The sequence below is a fragment of the Antechinus flavipes genome, chromosome 6 (genome assembly GCF_016432865.1).
Source record: "Antechinus flavipes isolate AdamAnt ecotype Samford, QLD, Australia chromosome 6, AdamAnt_v2, whole genome shotgun sequence".
Classification (NCBI taxonomy): Eukaryota; Metazoa; Chordata; class Mammalia; order Dasyuromorphia; family Dasyuridae; genus Antechinus; species Antechinus flavipes.
Window position 1 is genome coordinate 249688861 of NC_067403.1, and position 20189 is coordinate 249709049.

Below are 20189 nucleotides of genomic sequence, written 5' to 3' on the forward strand. Positions count from 1 at the left end.
TGTGGGGACTCTAGAAAGCAGGACACAACATTTAGTGCCCAAACCTGGGACTCTAGGTCCCATATCAGCTCAACTGACAAGATGTGGGGAGGGAGGAGTTCAGTGGAAAAGTCCCTGTGATCTTAGGAATAAGGTAAGTATAGAACTAGGCAAGCAGGAGAATTGGGTGAGGGCTAATCTAGTCACTTTTGCTTTTCAGCTGAAACGGGGCAAATACTAAGAAAAAAGCCTCTTCTCCCCCAGGAAAGTATGAAGCAGGCTTAGTTAGGTTGACAGAGAAGCAAGGTTTGTTGAGAACTCAGAAGCAGATCACTGGAGTGCACATCTCTGTGGCTTTAAAAGAAGGAAATTTTGGAGCCAGAGATGTGGAAGTTAGTGGGAGAACACTGAATACAATGGAGTATAATTGGTTTTAAGGAATCCTACAACTTTTAAGACAAGGGAAGATTTTAATTTGGGTGGTCAAACCAGGAAGTATGAGGAGAAAAGCAAGCAGAGCTGGTGCCTGTAGCCCAGGAGAATAAGCACATGGGGCAGAGCTAAGGAAGTCTTTTTTAGTATTTTACTGATTTATATAGTTTGTTACTGCTCTCGGAAATTGCAGGGCATGGCCAGTTGGGTGAGAAGAAAGTTAAGTATCTTAAGTACCACTGCCTTTTTGGGCAGAAAAGGAATTAAGTTAAATAATTTGCTGATGAACTTGCTTTTCACCTTCAAAACTCATTTTCAATTCTGCCTACACGTGAGCATGCATTCTTAGGTTATTCTCCATCTCTTGACCCTCCTCCCTCAATTCTGCCCTCATGGGGGGGCTGGGAGGGAGGAGGGGGAGAGAAGGCAGGGTGGAGGATGAAGAGTGGAAGGGGCAATGATACCATTAGCACCATCCTGTTTGTCCATCCCCTGCCACGTGTTCATTACAAGAGGTGGGGCTCAGCTCTAGGGCCCCTGGCAAAAAACACTTGGGGCTTGATGGCAACTGTTATTATACCCAGAGAGTCTTTAAGGAAGCCTATGGGGGAAGTGGATTACAATTAGGGAGAATAGAGCTGTATGCTGCTGGGACTACCGAGTTGCCCCCTGGAGAGCTGAAACCTGTCCCTGTCTGGCCTATAGACACCTCGCCTCCACACATAAATGGCTGAACCATTTCACCTCCTGAGAGTGCTTACAAAACAGTCTCTATCCATACACTGATTTGGGAAACTGGAGAGTGTGTAGCCAATATCCCAGTCACTGGCCAAAGATCATGACAAACACCCATATGTCTGACATAGGAGGATCAATAGTAGCTGAACTTCATGCTACCCCTTTGAGATGGAAATCTGAAGATAAAACAGGTGTTTTTACTCTTCTTGTGTAAAAAAAAAATCCCTATCAACCTATGGGGAAGAGACATCTTACAAAAGTTAGGATGACAATTAAGTGTGACGACCACACTAGCACCCAGGATACCTTAGAATCAGCCGGAGTCAGGATAAGCAAAAGTCCTTAGTCTTTATTCTTGGTCTTTAGGGGTAGAAGTGAAGGGGATGGAAGCAGAATTTCTGTAACCTCCTTCTTCTTCTTCCACCACAAAAGTGGCCCTGACTCATCTTACTCCGCCCCCTAGTCCTTCCTACAATTCTCTGTATACACCAATCATCGAGCCAGCACAGGATAGTGAGAAGGGCCATTTTCCAAGCATATATCCATAGAGTATTGTCCAAACAATAGTTAGCCTCAAGTGCTTGGCTGTCCTGACTGTAGTGCATTGACTCAAGAGTTTCAGCTCTCCTCCAAGGGCTGAATTAAGGACTTTGGATTTTTAGGGAGGGCTGCTATGAAGGTCTGCCTTCACTCTCACTTGTTCCCATTCAGTGGAAAACTGATCCACTAATGTGGGTGGAAGAGTGGCCCTTAATAAGTGAAAAAATTCAGGCCTTATTAGATACAGTACAGGAGCAACTTGACCAAGGACACTTACAACCTTCTTGTCCTTGGAATTCCCTTGTATTTGCTGTAAAAAAAGAAACCCATGTTGTAATAGACACCAGCTCAAGTAGCCACTGAATTCCTTATACAAGCTTTTGGAGTTATGAATGTGTCACAAACAATAAAAACAGATTATGGATCTGCATACACTTTTATACATTTTGCACATTTTTGTGCACAGTTTCAGAGTTTACCCACTACTGGCATGCCTTTTAACCCTCAAGGACAGGCAATAGTAGAGAAGAGAAACAGAGACATCAAGATGCTCCTCCAAAAGCAAAAGAGAGAGGGAGCCATAGGTAACCTTAGAGAACTTTTAAATTTAGCTCTTCATACTTTATCTTTTTGATTTTTGACAAAGATGCACTGGCTCTGGCAGACAGGTTTTATAACCCACCAGAAGGGCAGTGTCCAATGCAAGCATCTCCACTATCTTTAGATAATTGCCAGGTGATGTGGAGAGACCCAGAAAGTGGTAAATGGAAGGGACCAGATAGCTTTACCGCTTGGAAGAGAGAGTTTGCTTGTATCTCTACAGATAGAGAAGGAATCAGATGGTTGCCAATGAGCCATATTTTCTATCAGAAAGAGATGGAAAAAGAAAAGATCCTTGAAATGAAGGAAAAGACCCAAGAAACATCAGACGGTTCCATTGCTGACTGTGTCCACTACTGAAAGAGCATGGCTGTTAACCCTATGTGTGTGGCAATTAACTCATAATATCAAAAATAATTATTAATGAGACTGATGCAGGACTTCAAAACCTGCAGAATTCATTGGATTCCTTGACACATAAAGTGATGGACAATAGATTGTCTTTGAACTATCTCTTGGCTGTTGAAGAAGGTGTATGTTTGGTTGTGAATTGATAGTTATTTTCTACACTTTCCTTCTGGGACTCATGGAAATCTTTATAGTATTTTGTTTATTCATATTCTTTTTGATGTTACTACTTGCTTATATGATATTACAAATTGCCTGTGTGATTTCTCACATGGTGATGGATTTAACCACTGATATATACCTGCTTCAATTAAAACAAAAGAAAGGGTGAGATGTAGAGGGTCACAAACAGTGAGGGAAATTTGGGTATAATACCTTTCAGCCCAGGGGGATCTTGCTAACAACATCTGCTTCGGCTTCCTATCTCCCCTAAGGGTTATTGCCCTTCCTGAGAAGTCAGGGGGCAGTGATAACCTGTGTGGTAGTTGAAGCAGAATGATACCAGGTGGAAAAGAGTCACCTTCATACAATAGCAAGTTGTTTATGTGGTCTCACATACACAGTATATAGTTAGTGCATACGCAGTTCTGCTTTGGTTATAGGGTATGAGAGTATATGAGGGTGAAAGAACCTGGAATAAATGAATTCTTTATTTTAACCATCTCAGAAGTCTTGCCTTGTCACTCCTTCACTAAGATGGTATATTTTAACCACCCTGGCATGGGAGCTCTAGAAAGCACAATATGTTTTATCATCCCAACTTGGGGGCTCTAGAAAGCAAGACACAACACCAATCAGCTCATTTCCCTTTACTATACAATATCAATGTAAAGGGCTGAAACTTTGAATAGGTGCACTTGAATCAGACAACCGAACACTTAAGGCTAATTACCCATTGGACAATGACTATTAGCATATGTTTTGAATTGCTCTTCTCACAGTTAATGCTGGCTCCATGTTTGGAATTAAGAGAATTGTAGGTAAGGATTAGGGGTTAGGGTGAGAGAGACAAGAGAACTTCACTTGGCCACAGGAAGAAGAGGACAAAAATATAGAGATTCTGGACTCTAAATCAAGGAGGGATCCTTGGCAAAACTTCTGAAAGTTTTGTCCATCTCCTTCACTTCTCCCCTAAAAACCAAGGACTTTTACTTATTCTGACTCCAACTATTCCTGTGGCCTCCAGGGAGCTAGCCCAGACTTTACATATCAACACATAAATATTGAAAAATGAAAAAGATATTACTCACCAGTTGAATCTTTGCTCAAACCCAAAGGATGAGTGAAAGTGATAAACAGAAAGAGAAACACACAGAGAGATGGGTAAAATTAGCTTCTCTGGATTGTTCTTTACATTCAGTTGGAATGCCTTTTTTAATATGTCTATCTTTTAGAATATTCAGACTTCTTGATATTGAGGAATATGAATCATTGGTTAAAATACATATATCAGGTAATTGTTCTCAAATGGGTTCATTCTAAAGCCTTGGGACAGACACTTTCTTCTTTTTCTGTCTCTCAAGTAACAAGAATCATCCCACGTAGTTTCTTGAGATTTTGTATAATCTATACACATTTGAATCGAACTCAGGTCTTACAATTATGATGCCTGTGATATTTAATAAATGATCTCTTCATTAAAGATCAATTTTCTCATCAATAAAACTGTGGACTGATCAACTTCTATGGTCACTTCCAACATTTAATCCATAAAACAAAGATCATACTGACTTCCCCAGTTGCCTTTTGATCCAATATATCTCATTCACTGATTTTTTTAAATTTCCATTATTATATCAATCAATGAAGAAACACTTTGGGCAAAACAAATATTGCAGAGGAAAATCAAAACAGACAAGATCTCCCCTTTCCAAAAATTGAGGTTAAATAGCTACAGTGACAAGAAGATCATACTGTTCAGATCATTTTCTTAAACGTTCCATTGCTACATGATATTATCATGTCCATATCATCTGATTATGAAGAAGATGACATGACTCACCAGTTGCATCTTTTTTCAACTCTGAAAAGTAGAGTAAAGAGAGTTGAGGACCAAGAGAAACATAGATTTGAGACAAAGTTAGAGAGGGAAAATTAGCTCCTATATATTATCTATTGACTACTTTTACTATGCCTCTTTTAATATACCTATTTGCCTAAATATTTAGACTTCTTGATCTTGAAGAAGGCATACCGAATTACAAGTTAAACAACATAGATTAGGGAACAGTTCTCAACTTACTTAACCCTATATTCTTGGGAAAGACATTTTTCCTTTTTTCATCTGCAAAATAACAGGGATCCCCCCATATAATCCCATATAATCTCTGGGTTGTTTTGTAGTTGAAGCATATTTTATTTTATTTCAAGTCTTATACTAAAGAGCTCTGTTACTTTTATGAAGTGATAACATGACCAACAATCTATTTTCTCATCCATAATGCTAAGGAGTGACTTGCCTCTAAGGTCATGTCCAAAATGAAATATATAAAACTAAAATCACACTGACTTTCACTAGATGCCTCATGTCCCAATGCTTCCCCTTCACTGACTTTTTTCAAAATATTCATTATTTTGTCAATTAATTAAAAATTAACTCTTTTGCAAAACAAAACAAGATTCATCAGAGGAAAATCAAAACACACAAGTTGTCCCCTCTATTAAAGTGTAGGTTAGATGGGTGCATTGATATTCATCAGCATATTTCCCTGTATCCTGCCCTACTCCAAAGTATCGCCACATAGAAGTATTTCAATAATGAAGAAGATATTACACACCTGTTGAATTTTTTCTCATTCCTGAGGGATGGGGAAAGAGATAGGGAGAAAAAGAAAAAATACATTGACAGAGTGAGATAAAATTAGTTTCACTGGAATGTCCATTTAGTACAATTCAAATGTCTTTTCTATTGCATCTATTATCCAAAATATTGATGCTTCTTGATCTTGATGAACGGATACGGAATTATATGTTAAAGAACATAGAAGAGTGGGATATTCTCAAATTACATTATTTTAAGATCTTGGGAAAGACATTTTCCCAAGTTAGGACTATATAGATCACCTCAGTTCCTTTTATTTTTCCCTTTTATATATAGCAAATATATACCAAGTGCAAATATTTGAAAATGTTGAAGTAGTTATTACTCATCAGGTATACCTTTGCTTACACCTGAGGGGTGGGTGAATGATGCAGAGAAAAAGAGAAAAAGCAACATAGACAGAGAGAGAGAGAGAGAAAGAGAGAGAGAGAGAGAGAAACAAAAAGACAGACAGAGACAGACAGAGAGACAACGACAGAGACAGAGACAGAGAATGAATGTCAGATAATTAGCTTCTCTGAATATCCATTTCCAGTATAGGGATGCCTCATTTGATACTTCTAAAAAGTTTTAATGCTTATAGATATTGATGAATAAAACCCTGAACTAGCATTCAAAAGATACATATATTGAGGGACTCTTACAATCATTTTATCAGCTTTGGAAAGCCATTTTCTAACTTTTCCTTTTGTAAAGTGGCATCATTTTAGTATATAATCTCTAAGATAATTTATCATTTAAGAATGTTTGAATCTATCCCAGCTCCACATTCATGATCTTTATGAATTTTAGAAAATGATAACTATGCCTTATCTGTACTTTCTCACTTGTAAAATGAAATCATAGAACTCCGTACTTCTTAGGTCACTTCTGATTTCCCATCTAGAATTTGATGATCTTGCCAATTTCCCTAAAATGCTTTATTTAGTAGTGCTCCTATTCACTGACTTTGTTCAAATTTTTCATTCTTTTGTCCATGAAATAGTGTTTTGATTAAACAAACATTTAGAGGAAAATAGAGCCTGTCAATTTCTCCTCTCTACAAATTTGGGATCCTGTATTGGTTCATCCATTTGGGGGTCACCTCATCAATTCAATTGGCAGCCTTCTCCAGTGATGTGTTGTATCACCATATACAAATATTTGGATATTGAAGAAGAAAATATTACTCACCAGAGTCATCTTTTTTGATACCTAGTAAGGGTAGAGAAAGACAAAAAGAGAAAGGCAAAAAGAGATGGAGAGAAAGAAAAGATAGAGAGAGGAGAAAAAGAGAAAGAGAGAGGGGAAAATTCCCGGACATTGAGAGGGAGAGAAAGAAAGAAAGAAAAATTGTCAAAAAATTAGCTTCTCAGAATTATCAAATTCCAACATTCTCAGCATCCTCCACTGATATCCTTCATTTACAAATATTTGGATAATGAAGAAGAAAATATTACTCACAATTACAAATTCATCTTTACCCACAACAGCAAAGGAAAGAGAGAAAGAGAGAGACAGAGAAATAGATAGAGAACAGTGTCAGAGATTTAATTTCTCTGAATTATCAATCCATTTACAATATGGGAGATGCCTCATTTGGTACATCTGTTTTAAGGTATTTTCAGGCTTATTGATGTTGAGGAATAAAGTACTGAAGTAAAATTCAAAAGACATAGATCAGGGACTGTTCTCAATTTTTCCATTTATAAAGTGAATGTCTTGTAGCACATGAAGATTCCTTATAATCTAATAATGTTTGAATCTATTCCAGCTTGCACATTCATGATCTTATTGAAAACCTCTCTGGATCTATAATTCTGCACATCTAAAGTCACTTCTTACTTTAGATCTATAATTCAACAATGTTACCAATTTCCACAAGGTGGCTCATTTTGTCATGTACCCATTCAATGACTATTTTCAAAACTCCATTGTTTTGTCAAACAAACAATGTTGTAACAAAGCAAACACTGTGCAAGAAAAATCCAGGCAGTCAAATTATATTCTCTACAAATTAGAGATCCTGAATTGGATCACTAATTTGGAGGTCTCCTAATCAACTCATTGCCAGCATTCTGTATTGATGTGTAGTATCATCCTATTCTAATGATATATGAATAAATATTTGGATAATGAAGAAAATGTTATTCATGAAGTTCATCTTTATACATACCTGAGAAGAGGGAGAGAGACAGAAAGAGAGAGAGATATAGATAGAGAAACAGACAGAGACAGAGAAACAGAGAAAAATAAAGAGACAGAGAGAGGAAAAGAGACAAACAGGCCCAGGGAAAGAGAGACAGAGAGAGTAGGGGAGAGAGACAGAGAGAGAGGCAGAGAAGGGGGGAAGAGAGACAAAAAATGAGAGAGACAGAGAGAGAAGGAGAGAACAAGAGAGAATCAGAGAATTAGCTCTTCTGGATTATATATGTTCAGTACTGGGGATGCTTCGTTTGATACTTCTGTTCTAAAGAGCTTTCATGCTTATTGATGTTGAGGAATAAAGTCCTGACTTAGCATTCAAAAGGCATAGATTGATTGAGTGAATGTTCTCATAATCATTTATTCTTTCAGCTTTGGAAAGCATTTTTCTCACTTTTTCCTTTTGTAAAGTCATAGAGTTGTAGTATATAATCTCTAAGATTCCTTATTGTCTAACAATGTTTGAATCTGTACCAGCTCCACACTCATGATCTTTAGGATCTTTACACAGTGATAACCACTCTGAACCTCTACTTTCTCATCTGTAAAATGAAGTCATTAAAGTGCATGGACTCTTTAGATTTCCCATCTATAATGCAATGATTTTACCAATTTTCACAAGATGCTTCCTTTAATAGTGCTCCAATTCACTGACATTTTTCAAAATATCCATTTTTTGGTCCATGAATCAATGTTTTGACACAACAAATATGTTCTAGGAAAATTGAGGCTGTTGAGTTCTCTCTACAAATATGAGGTCCCAGATTTGTTCATTGATCCCAGATCTCCTGACAAACTCAGTTGTCAGCATCCTTTACTGGTATGTTATATCACCATATAAAAATAGTTGGATAATTAAGAAGAAAATATTACTCACCAAGTTCATCTTTATTCACACCTGGAAAGAAGAGAGACAGAGACAGAAAGACAGACAGAGACAGAGAGACAGAGACAGAGACAGAGACAGAGAGAGAGAGAGAGAGAGAGAGAGAGAGAGAGAGAGAGAGAGAGAGAAATTGTTTCCTCTGGGTTATTCATTTCCAACACAGGGGATACCTCAATTCATACTTCTGTTCTAAAGAGTTTTCAAGCATATTGCTATTGGGGAATAAACCACTGACCTAGCATTCAAAAGGCATAGATTGAGTGATTGTTCTCATAATCATCTATTCTCTCAGCTTTTGAAAGTATTTTTCTCACTTTTTCTTTTTGTAAAGCAATAGAGTTGTAGTACATAATCTCTAAATTTCCTTATCATCTAACAATGTTTGACTCTATCCCAGCCCTCACATTCATGATCTTTGGAATCTTTACACAGTGATAACCATTCTGAACCTCTACTTTCTCATCTGCAAAATGAAGCCAGAGAACTTCATGGACTATTAGGTCACTTCTGATTTTCCATCTATAATGTGATAATTTTACCATTTTCCACAAGATGCCTCATTTAATAGTGCTCTAATTCACTGACTTTTTATCCATGAATCAGTGTTTTGACAAAACAAGTACTTACAGGAAAATCTAGGTTGTCAAGTTCTTCTCTCTACCGATAAGAATTTGTTCATTAATTAGGGATCTCCTGATCATTTTAGTTGTCAGCATCCTCAACTGCTATGTCGTATATCATATACTAATATTTGGATAATGAAGAGGAAAATATTACTCACCAAGCTCATCTTTATTCACACCTGCAAAGAGTGTGCAGAAGAGAAATATAAAAGAAGAGAGAGCAGAGAGAGAGAATTAATTAGGCTCTGTTATGCATTTGCAACATTTGGATTGCCTCTTTTAATATTTCTATTATCCAATGAATAGAAATAGAATCCAATTCAATTCTCCAATAAATAGATCTTTGAAATAGAGTTCAAAAGACTTAAATCAGGAACCTGTTCTCATAGTAATTCATTTTGTCATCTTGGGAAAGCTATTTTCTCATTTCATTTTATAGATGAGAAAATAGAGCTTCCGAGATGTTATGTTTTTTTAAAGTACAGCTCCCACCCTTGTTATTTTTATGTACTTTAAAAAATCATAACATCTCTGAAACTCTATTTTCTCATCTGTAAAGTGAAACCTATAAAGTGAAACGTTGTGGCCTCTAAGGTCACTTTCACATTTAATCTGTCATTTTTAGATAATACCAACTTCCTACTAGATAGTTCTTTTTTTTTGGCTTTCTATCCACTCCCTTTTTCAAAATTTCCATTATTGTGTCAATTTTTTAATTAAGAAACTGTGTTTTGACACAGCAAATTCTTCACAGAAAAAAATCCAAGCTTTAATGGTTTCATCTGTACAAATTAGGGAGACTGGATGACTTTGTTGATTTGGGGAACACCTAATCAATTTAATTTCTAGGTGTCCTGAACAAAATTACAAGGGATAAGACATTAAATTATCTATTCACAAAATAAAAAGATCAGGAGACTTCAACCAAGTAGAAGAAATATCTTGGAGAAATTTTGGATCATATATAATAATTCTGTAACTAGTTCCAGTATATTGTCATGTGGTGACATCTTTCTTAATATGTCCTTTGTCGTTAATTTGAGTGTTTCTACTAATCAAAATATCTAGATAAAGATATACATAGATAGATAGATATACATATATATTTGTATATATACATATATATGTCTATGCATATATATTTATGTATGTGAGTATATTGTACATATATAATATGCCAAATGTACTTGTATATATTTTGAAAAAGCATGCAATAGTAAATGAGGAGCTATTTTCAAATCAGAAAGTCCTGAGAGTTGCTTTTGCCACGTGCCTGTTGTGCAGCCCTAAAGAAGCCCTTCATCAATCAGTGCTCTCAACAATTTGTGAACACCCTTACTTGCCTAGAGGGAACCAACCTGTTTTGACAGAGGGATTGCCCTTGTTTGAGCATTCTCTGTTTCAGAATCTCTAGGTTCTGCATGATGCTGGAATAATCCACATTGCACAGATCTTTACCTTTGACTTTTTTTAACTTCCAGATCACAAAAATAAGGATGAGAATCACACTGCTGAGAAGGACCACAGTGACAATCCATATCACTATCCAGGGAGTGTCATTTGGAAACAAGGCATCTGAAAAATTCAAACCATAGAGTTATATGATAGAATCAAGTGTAGAAGGGTTTAGTGATCACTAAATTAGTGCTCAATTTGGTGATTCCACTAAATAGTAAAATCTCCTCATTTTACAGAAAAAGAACTAAATCTTGGATCATCCCATCCCCAACTCCCAAATGGCTCTAGAGGATGGCCCCTGATTTTCTGAGCTCCTGCAAACATAGATTCTTCTTTGATCTGGGTATTAGCACAGCAGGGAAGGCAACCTATGGGGCCAGAAATAGAAGCTATATGGCTAATGCTCCAAAGAGGAATGAATTTTTGGTTCAAATGGAAACTATAAAAACCTAAATCTGTGAGACTGTGAGATGTTGAAAACATAGATTGCCTTTTGCCTTTCATTTTATTCCTGAAGTTTGGGATAGTGCCAGTCACATAGAAACTAGTTAATGCTTGTTAACTGATTGCAACCAATTAATTGAGAAGGAAAAAGAGCACTGCCTTTGTGTGTACTGCATATGTGTAGAAGGACAGCCCTTCACACATAAAGAGCATTTCAGTATAAAAAGCAATGGAATGTTTAATGGCTAAATTGAGATGAAGACAGAAAGAATTTGGATTAAAATGAGGAACCATAGCACTGGTGGTCTTGGGCATGTCTGCTCTGCTCTATAAATATCTTTTTGCTTCAATGGTCAAAATAGCCTTAGAGGAAGATTATCATCAAAGCAGATACCTAGCATATTCTATCTCTTCTTCCCAGTGGAGAGCATCTTAATCTTTTGTGAGTCCTGAATCACTTTATCAGACTGATGGAGCCTATGGATTGCTTTTCAGAATCAGGTTTTTAAAAGCATAAAATAAGATATATAGAATTATAAATAAAAACATTTTATTAAAATTAAACTCATGAAACTCAAAGAAGAAAAGTTATTGAGAAAAGGAAGTAGAGGGAAAGCCTAGAAATGGTAATGTGGAACAAGGAAAATGTAATTTCCCCATTTTGACCAGTGACTCATTGGCTAATGAGTAAAGAAAGAGTCAATATTGGAAATAATAGCCAAGGAAACTTTGTCATCCAGGGGCAGCCAGGTAAGAGAAGGATATAGAAGACAGAAAGAGTGGTAGAGAAAAAGACTTAGGATGAAGAGAAGTCTGTTACCTATCATATGGCAAAACGTACATTGGAAAAGCTGGGTGATATTTGATTAAAATTTTGGAGAGAGTTGATTGAAATAGTAATAAGAACTTGGATTACAGAGGTGGGATGGGCTTTGGAAGATGATCTGTAGAAGTTCAGAATCCTGAGATTGTGAATGGCATGGACAGGCATGAGGATGTTCATCATTGAGAGGAGAGCACCTCTCTTCCAAAACAAAACTTGGATATTGGGGATAGAGGCAAAGGCAGCAGAAATGAAAGAGACATGGTCAAATGACAAGATGGCTGATCTTGCTTCACTACTCCTCCTCCCTCAGAAGGTGGAGGTTAGACAAGAAAATGGTGCAGCAGATGGAGAGCAAACTTCAGAGAAGGAGAATGTTGTCCCATTCATCACTAATTTTTCCATTCCTCTTCCCTCAAAGGACAGATGCTGTGGATCTGAACTCAAAAAGTAGATTGTTGCTCTTTGCACTGGAGGTTCTCCACATATCAGTTGAGAGATTGCACTGGCAGCAGGAAGTGGGAAGTTATCTTGTGCTGCCACAGATGGAAATCTTTCTTTTGGGACAAGGAAATATGCTTTGGGGAAGAGGATGGCAGGCCCCTTTTTCCTGAAAGGACACTACACCCAGCAGGAGAAGTGGGGCACAAGGCTCATGAGCAGAGGAACTCTTGGTCACTCTCATCATTTGAGGTGACTAGCCACTAGGTGGTAGCAAGAAGAGATATATTCCCTGCAAAGGAGAGAGCCTATCCACAAAACCTTCGTCATGTCACTGCTTCCCTTTGGGTTCACCTCCAGTTTACTGGGCATATATATTGTTTGTACACAGATGCTTGCCTGTTGCCTCCCCCACATTAATCTGTGGGCACTTTGAGAATAAAGACTGATTTGGGGTGGGTTTTTATTTTATTTGTTGGGTTGTTCTTTTATTTCTTTTCTTCATATTCCCTTAAAACTTAACACGTACATGGAATATAAGCGGTACTTAGTAAATGTTTATAGACGAATGCAGTAATTTTACTACCCTTACTCTCAGTCTCTTCATAAGTAAAATGAAAAGGTTAGATTGCATCATTTTTAAAATTCCTTCTATATCTGAAATCTTATGAGTCTTAAAGGCAGAAATGTTGGCATTATGATGCACGAATGGGAGAAATATTTGGAAATCCTGAGTTTTTCTCTTCCCCTTTCTACCAAAATGTCTACTCTGTTCACAAAGTTGTCCTTAGTGCTCAGGGAGGGAACTAACCTGACAGAGAAAAACTTGCTTCCAACTTTTGTCTGAGGAGAGGGTTCCCAATGAAACAAGAAACATTCACTGTGGAATTGATGGAAACTGTGATTGATGTTTCAACAGAAAATAGTCCATTTTCTTTCTTCTTGATCATAGTGTCTTGTGGCAATAACTTTTCCTGGTTTTTTCTCCATTGAACTTCAGGCTCTGGGTACCACCCTGTAGATGTGCATACCAGCCTAAGACTTTTATTTCCATCATTCACAATGTGTATGTGAGCAGCAGAACCTTTGCCTATGAAAGGAAAGCAACAAAAAAGTAAAATTCTTAGAGGAAATATTCAAGAGGAATTTTTATCTTATTCCTCATTATTATGTCTTATAAAATATTATTATTGAGAAAGCATCAAATGAGAAAAACACACAATATGTTTCTATGTCTGGGATGACAATATGTATTTCCAATTAGTGTTTTCTTTGGCAACAGTTGGACATGCCTGAAATTGAACAACTACAATAGAGCAAGTGGTCATTCCATTACTGACTCTTAGTCGGATCCTATCTTTTGTTCAATTATGCCACTTTTTAAAAATATTTTAACATTCATTTTTTTATTTCCAGCTCAAAATTTTTTCCTTCCCTCCAGCCCTTCCACTATTCATTACCAGAATATGATATGCATTATACATATGAAGTCATGAAAAACATTTCCATATTAATGCATTTTGCTTTTGCTTCTGTTTGATGTGTGAATTCACCTCATTCATAATCATAGTCATGATTGCTGTGTAACTCCATCTTATTTTCTTCTGTTTATCATTCTCTCTTTTTTTCTTTTTATTCTATTCTTTGTCAGAAGGCTGTTTTGTCTCTGGACACTCCCTCCCTTAAACTGTTTTCTCCCTCTTATCACCCCTCTCTATTCTGGCATCTCATTTCTCTCCTCTTTTCCTGTTAGGTAAGTGGCTTTCTATTCCCAACTAACCATGCACATATGATCTTCCCTCTTTTAGCCAGTGCAAATGAGGATCAGATGAAACATTGCCTGCTTCTCCCATCAATCTATTTTCCCCTCCATTGTAAAAACTCTTCCTTGCAAGCCTCTTCTATATGAGATAATTTCCCCCTTGTCCTAGTACATCCCTCTTTTTTATCCTTTCCTTTTTTTATATCATGACAACATAACAGAATCATGTTCATACTCTCAGTAAAAGCAGACTGGCTAATTGCCTTAATTAAGATACAGAACTTGGAGATTACAATATCATCATTCCATTTTGGAATACAAGCCATTTAACCTTATTGAATTCCTTACAATTTCTTTTTCCTATTAATCTTTTTATGCTTTTCTTAAGTTTTATATTTGGACACCAAAATTTTATTCAGCTTTAGTTTTTTTTTTTTTAAGCAATGTTTGAAAGTCCTTTATTTCATTGAATATTTGCTTTCCCCTTAAAGGATTACATTCTGTTTTACTGGGTATTCTTGATTGTTGTCCTAGTTCCTTTGTTTTCTGGAATATCCTACTCTCACAATCCACTTTAATGTAGAAGTCATCAAATTTGTGTAAGCCTGACTGGCTTTATTGTATTTGAATTATTTCTTTCTGGCTACTTGAAATATTTTCTCCTTGACCCCAAGATTCTGGAGTTCAGTTACAATATTTGTAAGAGTTTTTATTTTGGAATTTCAGGAGAATATTAGTGGATTGTTTCCATTTCTATTATGTTGTCTTTTTCTAAGACATATGCGCAGGTACCCTTGATAATTTTTTGAAATATGGTATATAGGATTTTTTATTATGGATTTCATATAGTCCAAGAACTATTCTCTATCTATTTTCTAGGTCAGTTGTTTTTTTCCCATAAAATATTTCAGATTTTTCACCTTTTCATTCTTTTGGCTTTGTTTTATTGTTTCATAATGTCTCAAGCAGTGATTTAAACAATTCTCTTTTTTTTAGAGATTTTATTCAGTGAGTCACAGTATCTTTTTTTTTCCTATTTGGCTATTTTTATTAAGGAGTTCTTCAGTATTTTTATCCCTCTTTTTCCCAACTCTTTATTCTTTTTGGATAATGTTCTTACATTGCTCTTATTTCCTCCAATTTTGTTTCTGCTTCTTATTTGATTTTTTCAATCACTTTAGTTTGTTTTTAATCATTTTTATCTCTTCTAGAAATTATTGGGCTTTGTAACCAATCTTTTTCTTTTAATATTTTGGCATATTTTTATGTCATTTTTTACTTTTTAGTTTTTGTCTTGACCTTCCCTATCATCACAATAGCTCTTTATACTCAGGTTCCTTTTTTGTTGTTTGTTCATTTTTACAACCTATTTCCTGAATTTAAACTTCATGTTAGGGTTTAAGATTGGGTGAACAATTACTTTCCCAAGCATCAGATTTTTTCACCTCGAAGTTTTTCACCTAGCAGCTGGTTCCATGTAGTTTACATTTTAGATGCTTTCAAGGTGATATGATCCAGAGAGAGATGTGTTCTCTGCTTTCCTGGTTTGCATAGACAGTACATAGACCTGCATAGACAGGTATTGAAGTGGTCAATATACACCACTATGAGCAAAACTATTACCTAAAGCCCCACATTTGACTAAGTATCTTTCACACCATGACTCCCTCTAGTTGCTTCCCCAGAAATATTCTTGGCAATATTCATGTGCCAGGTTTGAATTGCTCTAATTATTGTATCTGAGCTACTTGTATCAGATCTAAACTGCTCTTCACTCTATTAACCCTTGAACTTCATCCTTAGATTAGTCCTTCAGACACTCCCAGTTCAATCAGCTGCCTCTGACCAAAATAAATTTAGATCACACTTGCCCTGCCTACTTTTGCCCCTCTTGCGTGATATTTAGGATTTTCATTAGAAAAACACCAAGATTGCTCCCCTACCCAGACATGCCCCAGGACACCTGGCACAAACTCACCTGCTACATATACTTGGTATTCTGCTTCCTCATAAGCAGTAGAATTTTTAAATAAACACCGGTACTTCCCTTCATCAGAGGGACGAATGTGACGAAGCTTCAAGGCCACACTCCCAGTGGAAATGTCATCTCGAAGAAATTCTGTCCTCCCATTATAATATGGGTGCTGATGATTCAGATAATCCTGCCTATATTTATAGCGATGTACCAGTTGTGAAGACTCTCCATAAAACCACATCACATCCATGTCTTGGGCATCGATCTGGGGAGAAAGGTGGCATGGGAATATGGCCTCTCCACCCACCATGGTAATGATTGGTTGTTGTGGTCCTATCACAGTGAATTTCCCTGGAAAATATAGACAGAATCAGAGGTGAACCCAAGATTAATTCAAGAATTGGGATAAAACAGAGCCATATAGTATGCTCACATAGTAAGACATGAATATTTAGATGTGGAAAAATACATTCAGAAATAATCCAATCCCAGACCTCATGTGATAAAGCACATAATTTTATCATCTGAAGGAAACTCAGAAACTCCCTATCAATAGAAGTCAAACTCCCTATCGTACACAATATTCACTAGCATGTTGTTTCTGAGCAGTAGCTTTCTTTCTACTGATTGGGCAACACCAGCAATGGTGAACTCTCCGCCTCACTTTTCTCAGTGAAAGAAAGAGAACTAAGATTGATGGGATAGTAAACATTGACTTCTTTGTCAAAGGTTAATTTAAGTACAAATCATCATGAACATGCATGCAATTAAAACTGGGGTGGCTAACAGATTTCTCCTTTGCCCCAACTTCTCCTTAGATTTTAATTATCTCTAAATATAGCCAAATCAGCCATCTGAAAAATGAAAATGAGACTATAAATTGTATAAAATACTTCTTTTTACCTTGCTAGATGCCATAATAACTTACAAATGAATAGTTGTCTAAGAAACATTAAAAATCTATTTAAAATAGAGGGAAATAGGTAAAGAAATATGGCTAGAAGCAAATTCTTAACCAAACTTGGGATAAGAGAGATCACAAAAGATAAAATTGACATGGAATATAAGGTGCAGTCAGGAAGACCTGAGATCAAATCCTGTCTCAGGTACTTACCAACTATATGACCCTAAGCCAGATATCTGATCTGCCTCAGTTTTTTCAACTATAAAATAGGGATAATAATAAACTCTATCTCCCAGGATTGTTGTGAGGATAAAAATAAGATCATATAAGATCATATTTATAAATTGCTTTGAATATCTTCAATGCTCATTAAATCACTTATATAACATGATGGGCAGCTAGATGATACATTAGTCCTGGAGTTAGGAAGACGCAAGTTCAGATTCAGGCTCAGAAACTTACTAGTGTGTGTGACCCTCCATGAGTAACTTTATTTATCCTGTTTTCCTCAGTTACTCGCCTGTAAAATGACTTAGAAAAGGAAATGGCAAACCACTCCAATATCTTTGCCAAGATGAGCCCAAATGGGGTCACAAAGAGTTAGACACAACTGAGCTAGACTAAACCAAAATTACATAATCTTAAAAAGATTATCAATGAGAAACAATATCAAGGTTGTTAAGGATAAAAAGGAAAACTATCCTTTTGGGGGAAGTATTGGATAAATTATCTCTGATTTGAATCTGATGTTCAAGATATGTAATTAACTGATATAAATATATAAGATGAAAAGCCTAGCCTTAAACAATAAATAATGAAAGGATTTGGGGAGGAAAGGAGGTTGGTCTCAAAGAATTTCAAATTTTTAACTTCTGATTAAAGATTAGCTTCAAATCATAAGTAATAAAAGAATTAACAATCAAAATTACTAGGTTATGAAATTTTAAAAGCTTCAGGAAACACTGAGAAACTATTGGCACAACTGAGAGATGGTCCAACAATTCTAAAGACAATTTGGAATTATAATTAAATGTGATTAGAATGCCCTTAGCCTTTGACCCAAAGATTCCATACAATATTAGGGACACAAGAAGTTCAAGGACAGAAAAGAAAAGTACTAAATGTGCTTAAATATCCACATTCTATAGTAGCAAAGAAATAAAAACAAACATGCCCAAAATATGAATAAAATGAAATTTAACTCTGCTAAAAGAAAGAGTAGATATTAAATATTCAGAAAAACATGGAAAGAATTTTTCTGAACTGATCCAAAGTGAAATAACCAGCAGCACAATGCTATCTACATAATGAATAAAACAATTTAAATGGAAAGACTTGGACAAAACTGAATGGATTCAAATATGGTGATCAACCTTGTACCCAGCAACTTAAAGATGTGGGAAACTATGAATGTGGGATACAGGAACTGTCTGAAATTGTTGATATTGTTTGGTTTTTTCATAGTACTTCCCTCCTCAGCCTACCAAAACTGCTTTTTTATAAAAATTGTTATTAGAAGAGAAGGATTATTGGTTGTTAGATAAAAATAAGAAGCATAAGATATATAGAAAGATATAGATAGAAATAAAATACTTGTTTCAAAATCAGAAGATAATTAATACTGCGATTTGTTACAAAATTTTTTCATTTGGGGGAATTCTAAAAAATTATAATTTCAAGAAAGTCATATCTTTCTGCTAAGATGCTTTCTGGGGAAGAGCAATTCTTTAAGAAGTAATAAGTCTATCAGCAAACATTTGCTAAGCACTTACTATGTGACAGCACTGTGCTAAACTCAGGGATAAAAAGATGCAACAGCATGATCCCTACCCTTAGAAATTCACATTCTAATGAAAGAACTCACATCTCTTTATAATAGACATCACAAAACAAATGACAACAGTGTTCTTGGGGACCATCAATGTGGCAAAAAAAAAAAGGCTTTGTAAAATAACTTTTTTGTAAAATTATTCAGCCAGATTGGGAGCACTGAAGAGCTAGTGACAATCTTCATACCCAAAATGAACTGGACAAAGAGGAAGGGAGCACCTTTCTTAAGCAGCTCCCAGGACACCTGTTTATAAACTTTGCTACCCCATTCAATGTGACCTCAATGTTCATTTTTAAGGTGAGTAAAGAAGCTGGAAGGTGAAAAGATACATATGGATTGATTGGCTCAAGACCCTGCACCTTTCAGGTTGACCCTGAGAAGCAAATGAATGGGATTGACTAATAAGGTTATGTATCACAATAGTTCAAAATCACTTTGAAATCTCACAGTCAAGAGATATTGCAAACATGACAGTATATAATGAAGAGATATTGACTTGATTAGAATCTGAAATAGAAATGTGATTAAACACAACTATTTTTCCTTAATCACCCACATCTTCTTTGTCTTAGAAAATATCAAATATTAAGGAAAAGTGGAAAGAGAGATTTACAACAGAAAAAGCTATAGAGAGGCCCAAAGACATAGAGAATCTCTCCCTGCAGGGGCTAGCAAGGTGACTATGAATTTCACAACATCTCCCACTTACCCGAAATTGGCCTGGGAAGGAGGACCAAGAAGACAAAGGACAAATCTAGAAGTAAAAGGCATTCCATCTCAATATAGTCCCATCAGAGTTTCTGTAGCTGTGACTATAGGCAAGTCCTTTAACTTCTCTGACTTTTTCTTCATCTGAATGAAAAGGGAATTGGATTCGATAAACTCTGAGCTTCCTTCAATCCCAGCTGGAAATTGGAGGTTCTATTAGTCTTTAGTAAAAAAGAATCCTCCTCTTCAGAGATCTGGCTCCCTTGATGAGACCATCCAGGCTCTCCTGAGGCATGGCATCTGCCAAGCTTCCCTAGAAAACGAAAGCAGAAAGTTTGCTAAAGTTGCAAGAAGTTATGAGACCTTTGTCCCATAATAGGAAAATAATTCCAGTCATCATAAAGGATTAGCTAACCTCTTTTCTCAAGAGAAAGTCATATTGTGTTTCTCCTACTTAGTCAATTTGAGGGATCGATTCTTTAGAGGTGCCTTTCTTCCCCTTCAACACTCTGTCATAAAATGTTTGCCTGATGTCAGAAAAACACTTGAGAGCTCTGTAAATAAAATAGATTATTGACACACTTAATTAGAGGGGCAGCTCTGTTCCTGATCTGGACTTTGCCGCTATATCT

The 20189-nt window shown here is 36.2% G+C and overlaps 1 protein-coding gene across 1 annotated transcript; it reads right to left on the reverse strand.

The window, feature by feature from the left end:
* Positions 1-917: 917 nt before the first annotated feature.
* LOC127541638 (butyrophilin subfamily 1 member A1-like) lies at positions 918-19817 on the reverse strand. Its single transcript, XM_051966857.1, has 10 exons — positions 19559-19817; positions 16118-16465; positions 13189-13467; positions 10670-10786; positions 9370-9390; positions 8580-8600; positions 6692-6712; positions 5475-5495; positions 4700-4720; positions 918-1012 (listed from the first exon to the last, which is right to left on the reverse strand). The coding sequence occupies exons 1-10, from the start codon at positions 19623-19625 to the stop codon at positions 918-920; spliced, it is 1011 nt and encodes a 336-aa protein (XP_051822817.1). The 5' UTR covers positions 19626-19817.
* Positions 19818-20189: the final 372 nt, after the last annotated feature.

Coding starts and splice junctions, on each gene's coding strand:
- LOC127541638 (XM_051966857.1), bottom strand. CDS start 19,625: ATGGAATGCCTTTTACTTCTAGATTTGTCCTTTGTCTTCTTGGTCCTC. Junction 9,391..10,669: donor GAAGTTAAAAAAAGTCAAAG/GTAAAGATCTGT, acceptor CACTCTTTGCAG/GTGTGAATAAAGATGAGCTT. Junction 6,713..8,579: donor TGTGAATAAAGATGAACTTG/GTGAGTAATATT, acceptor TACCCTTACTAG/GTATCAAAAAAGATGACTCT.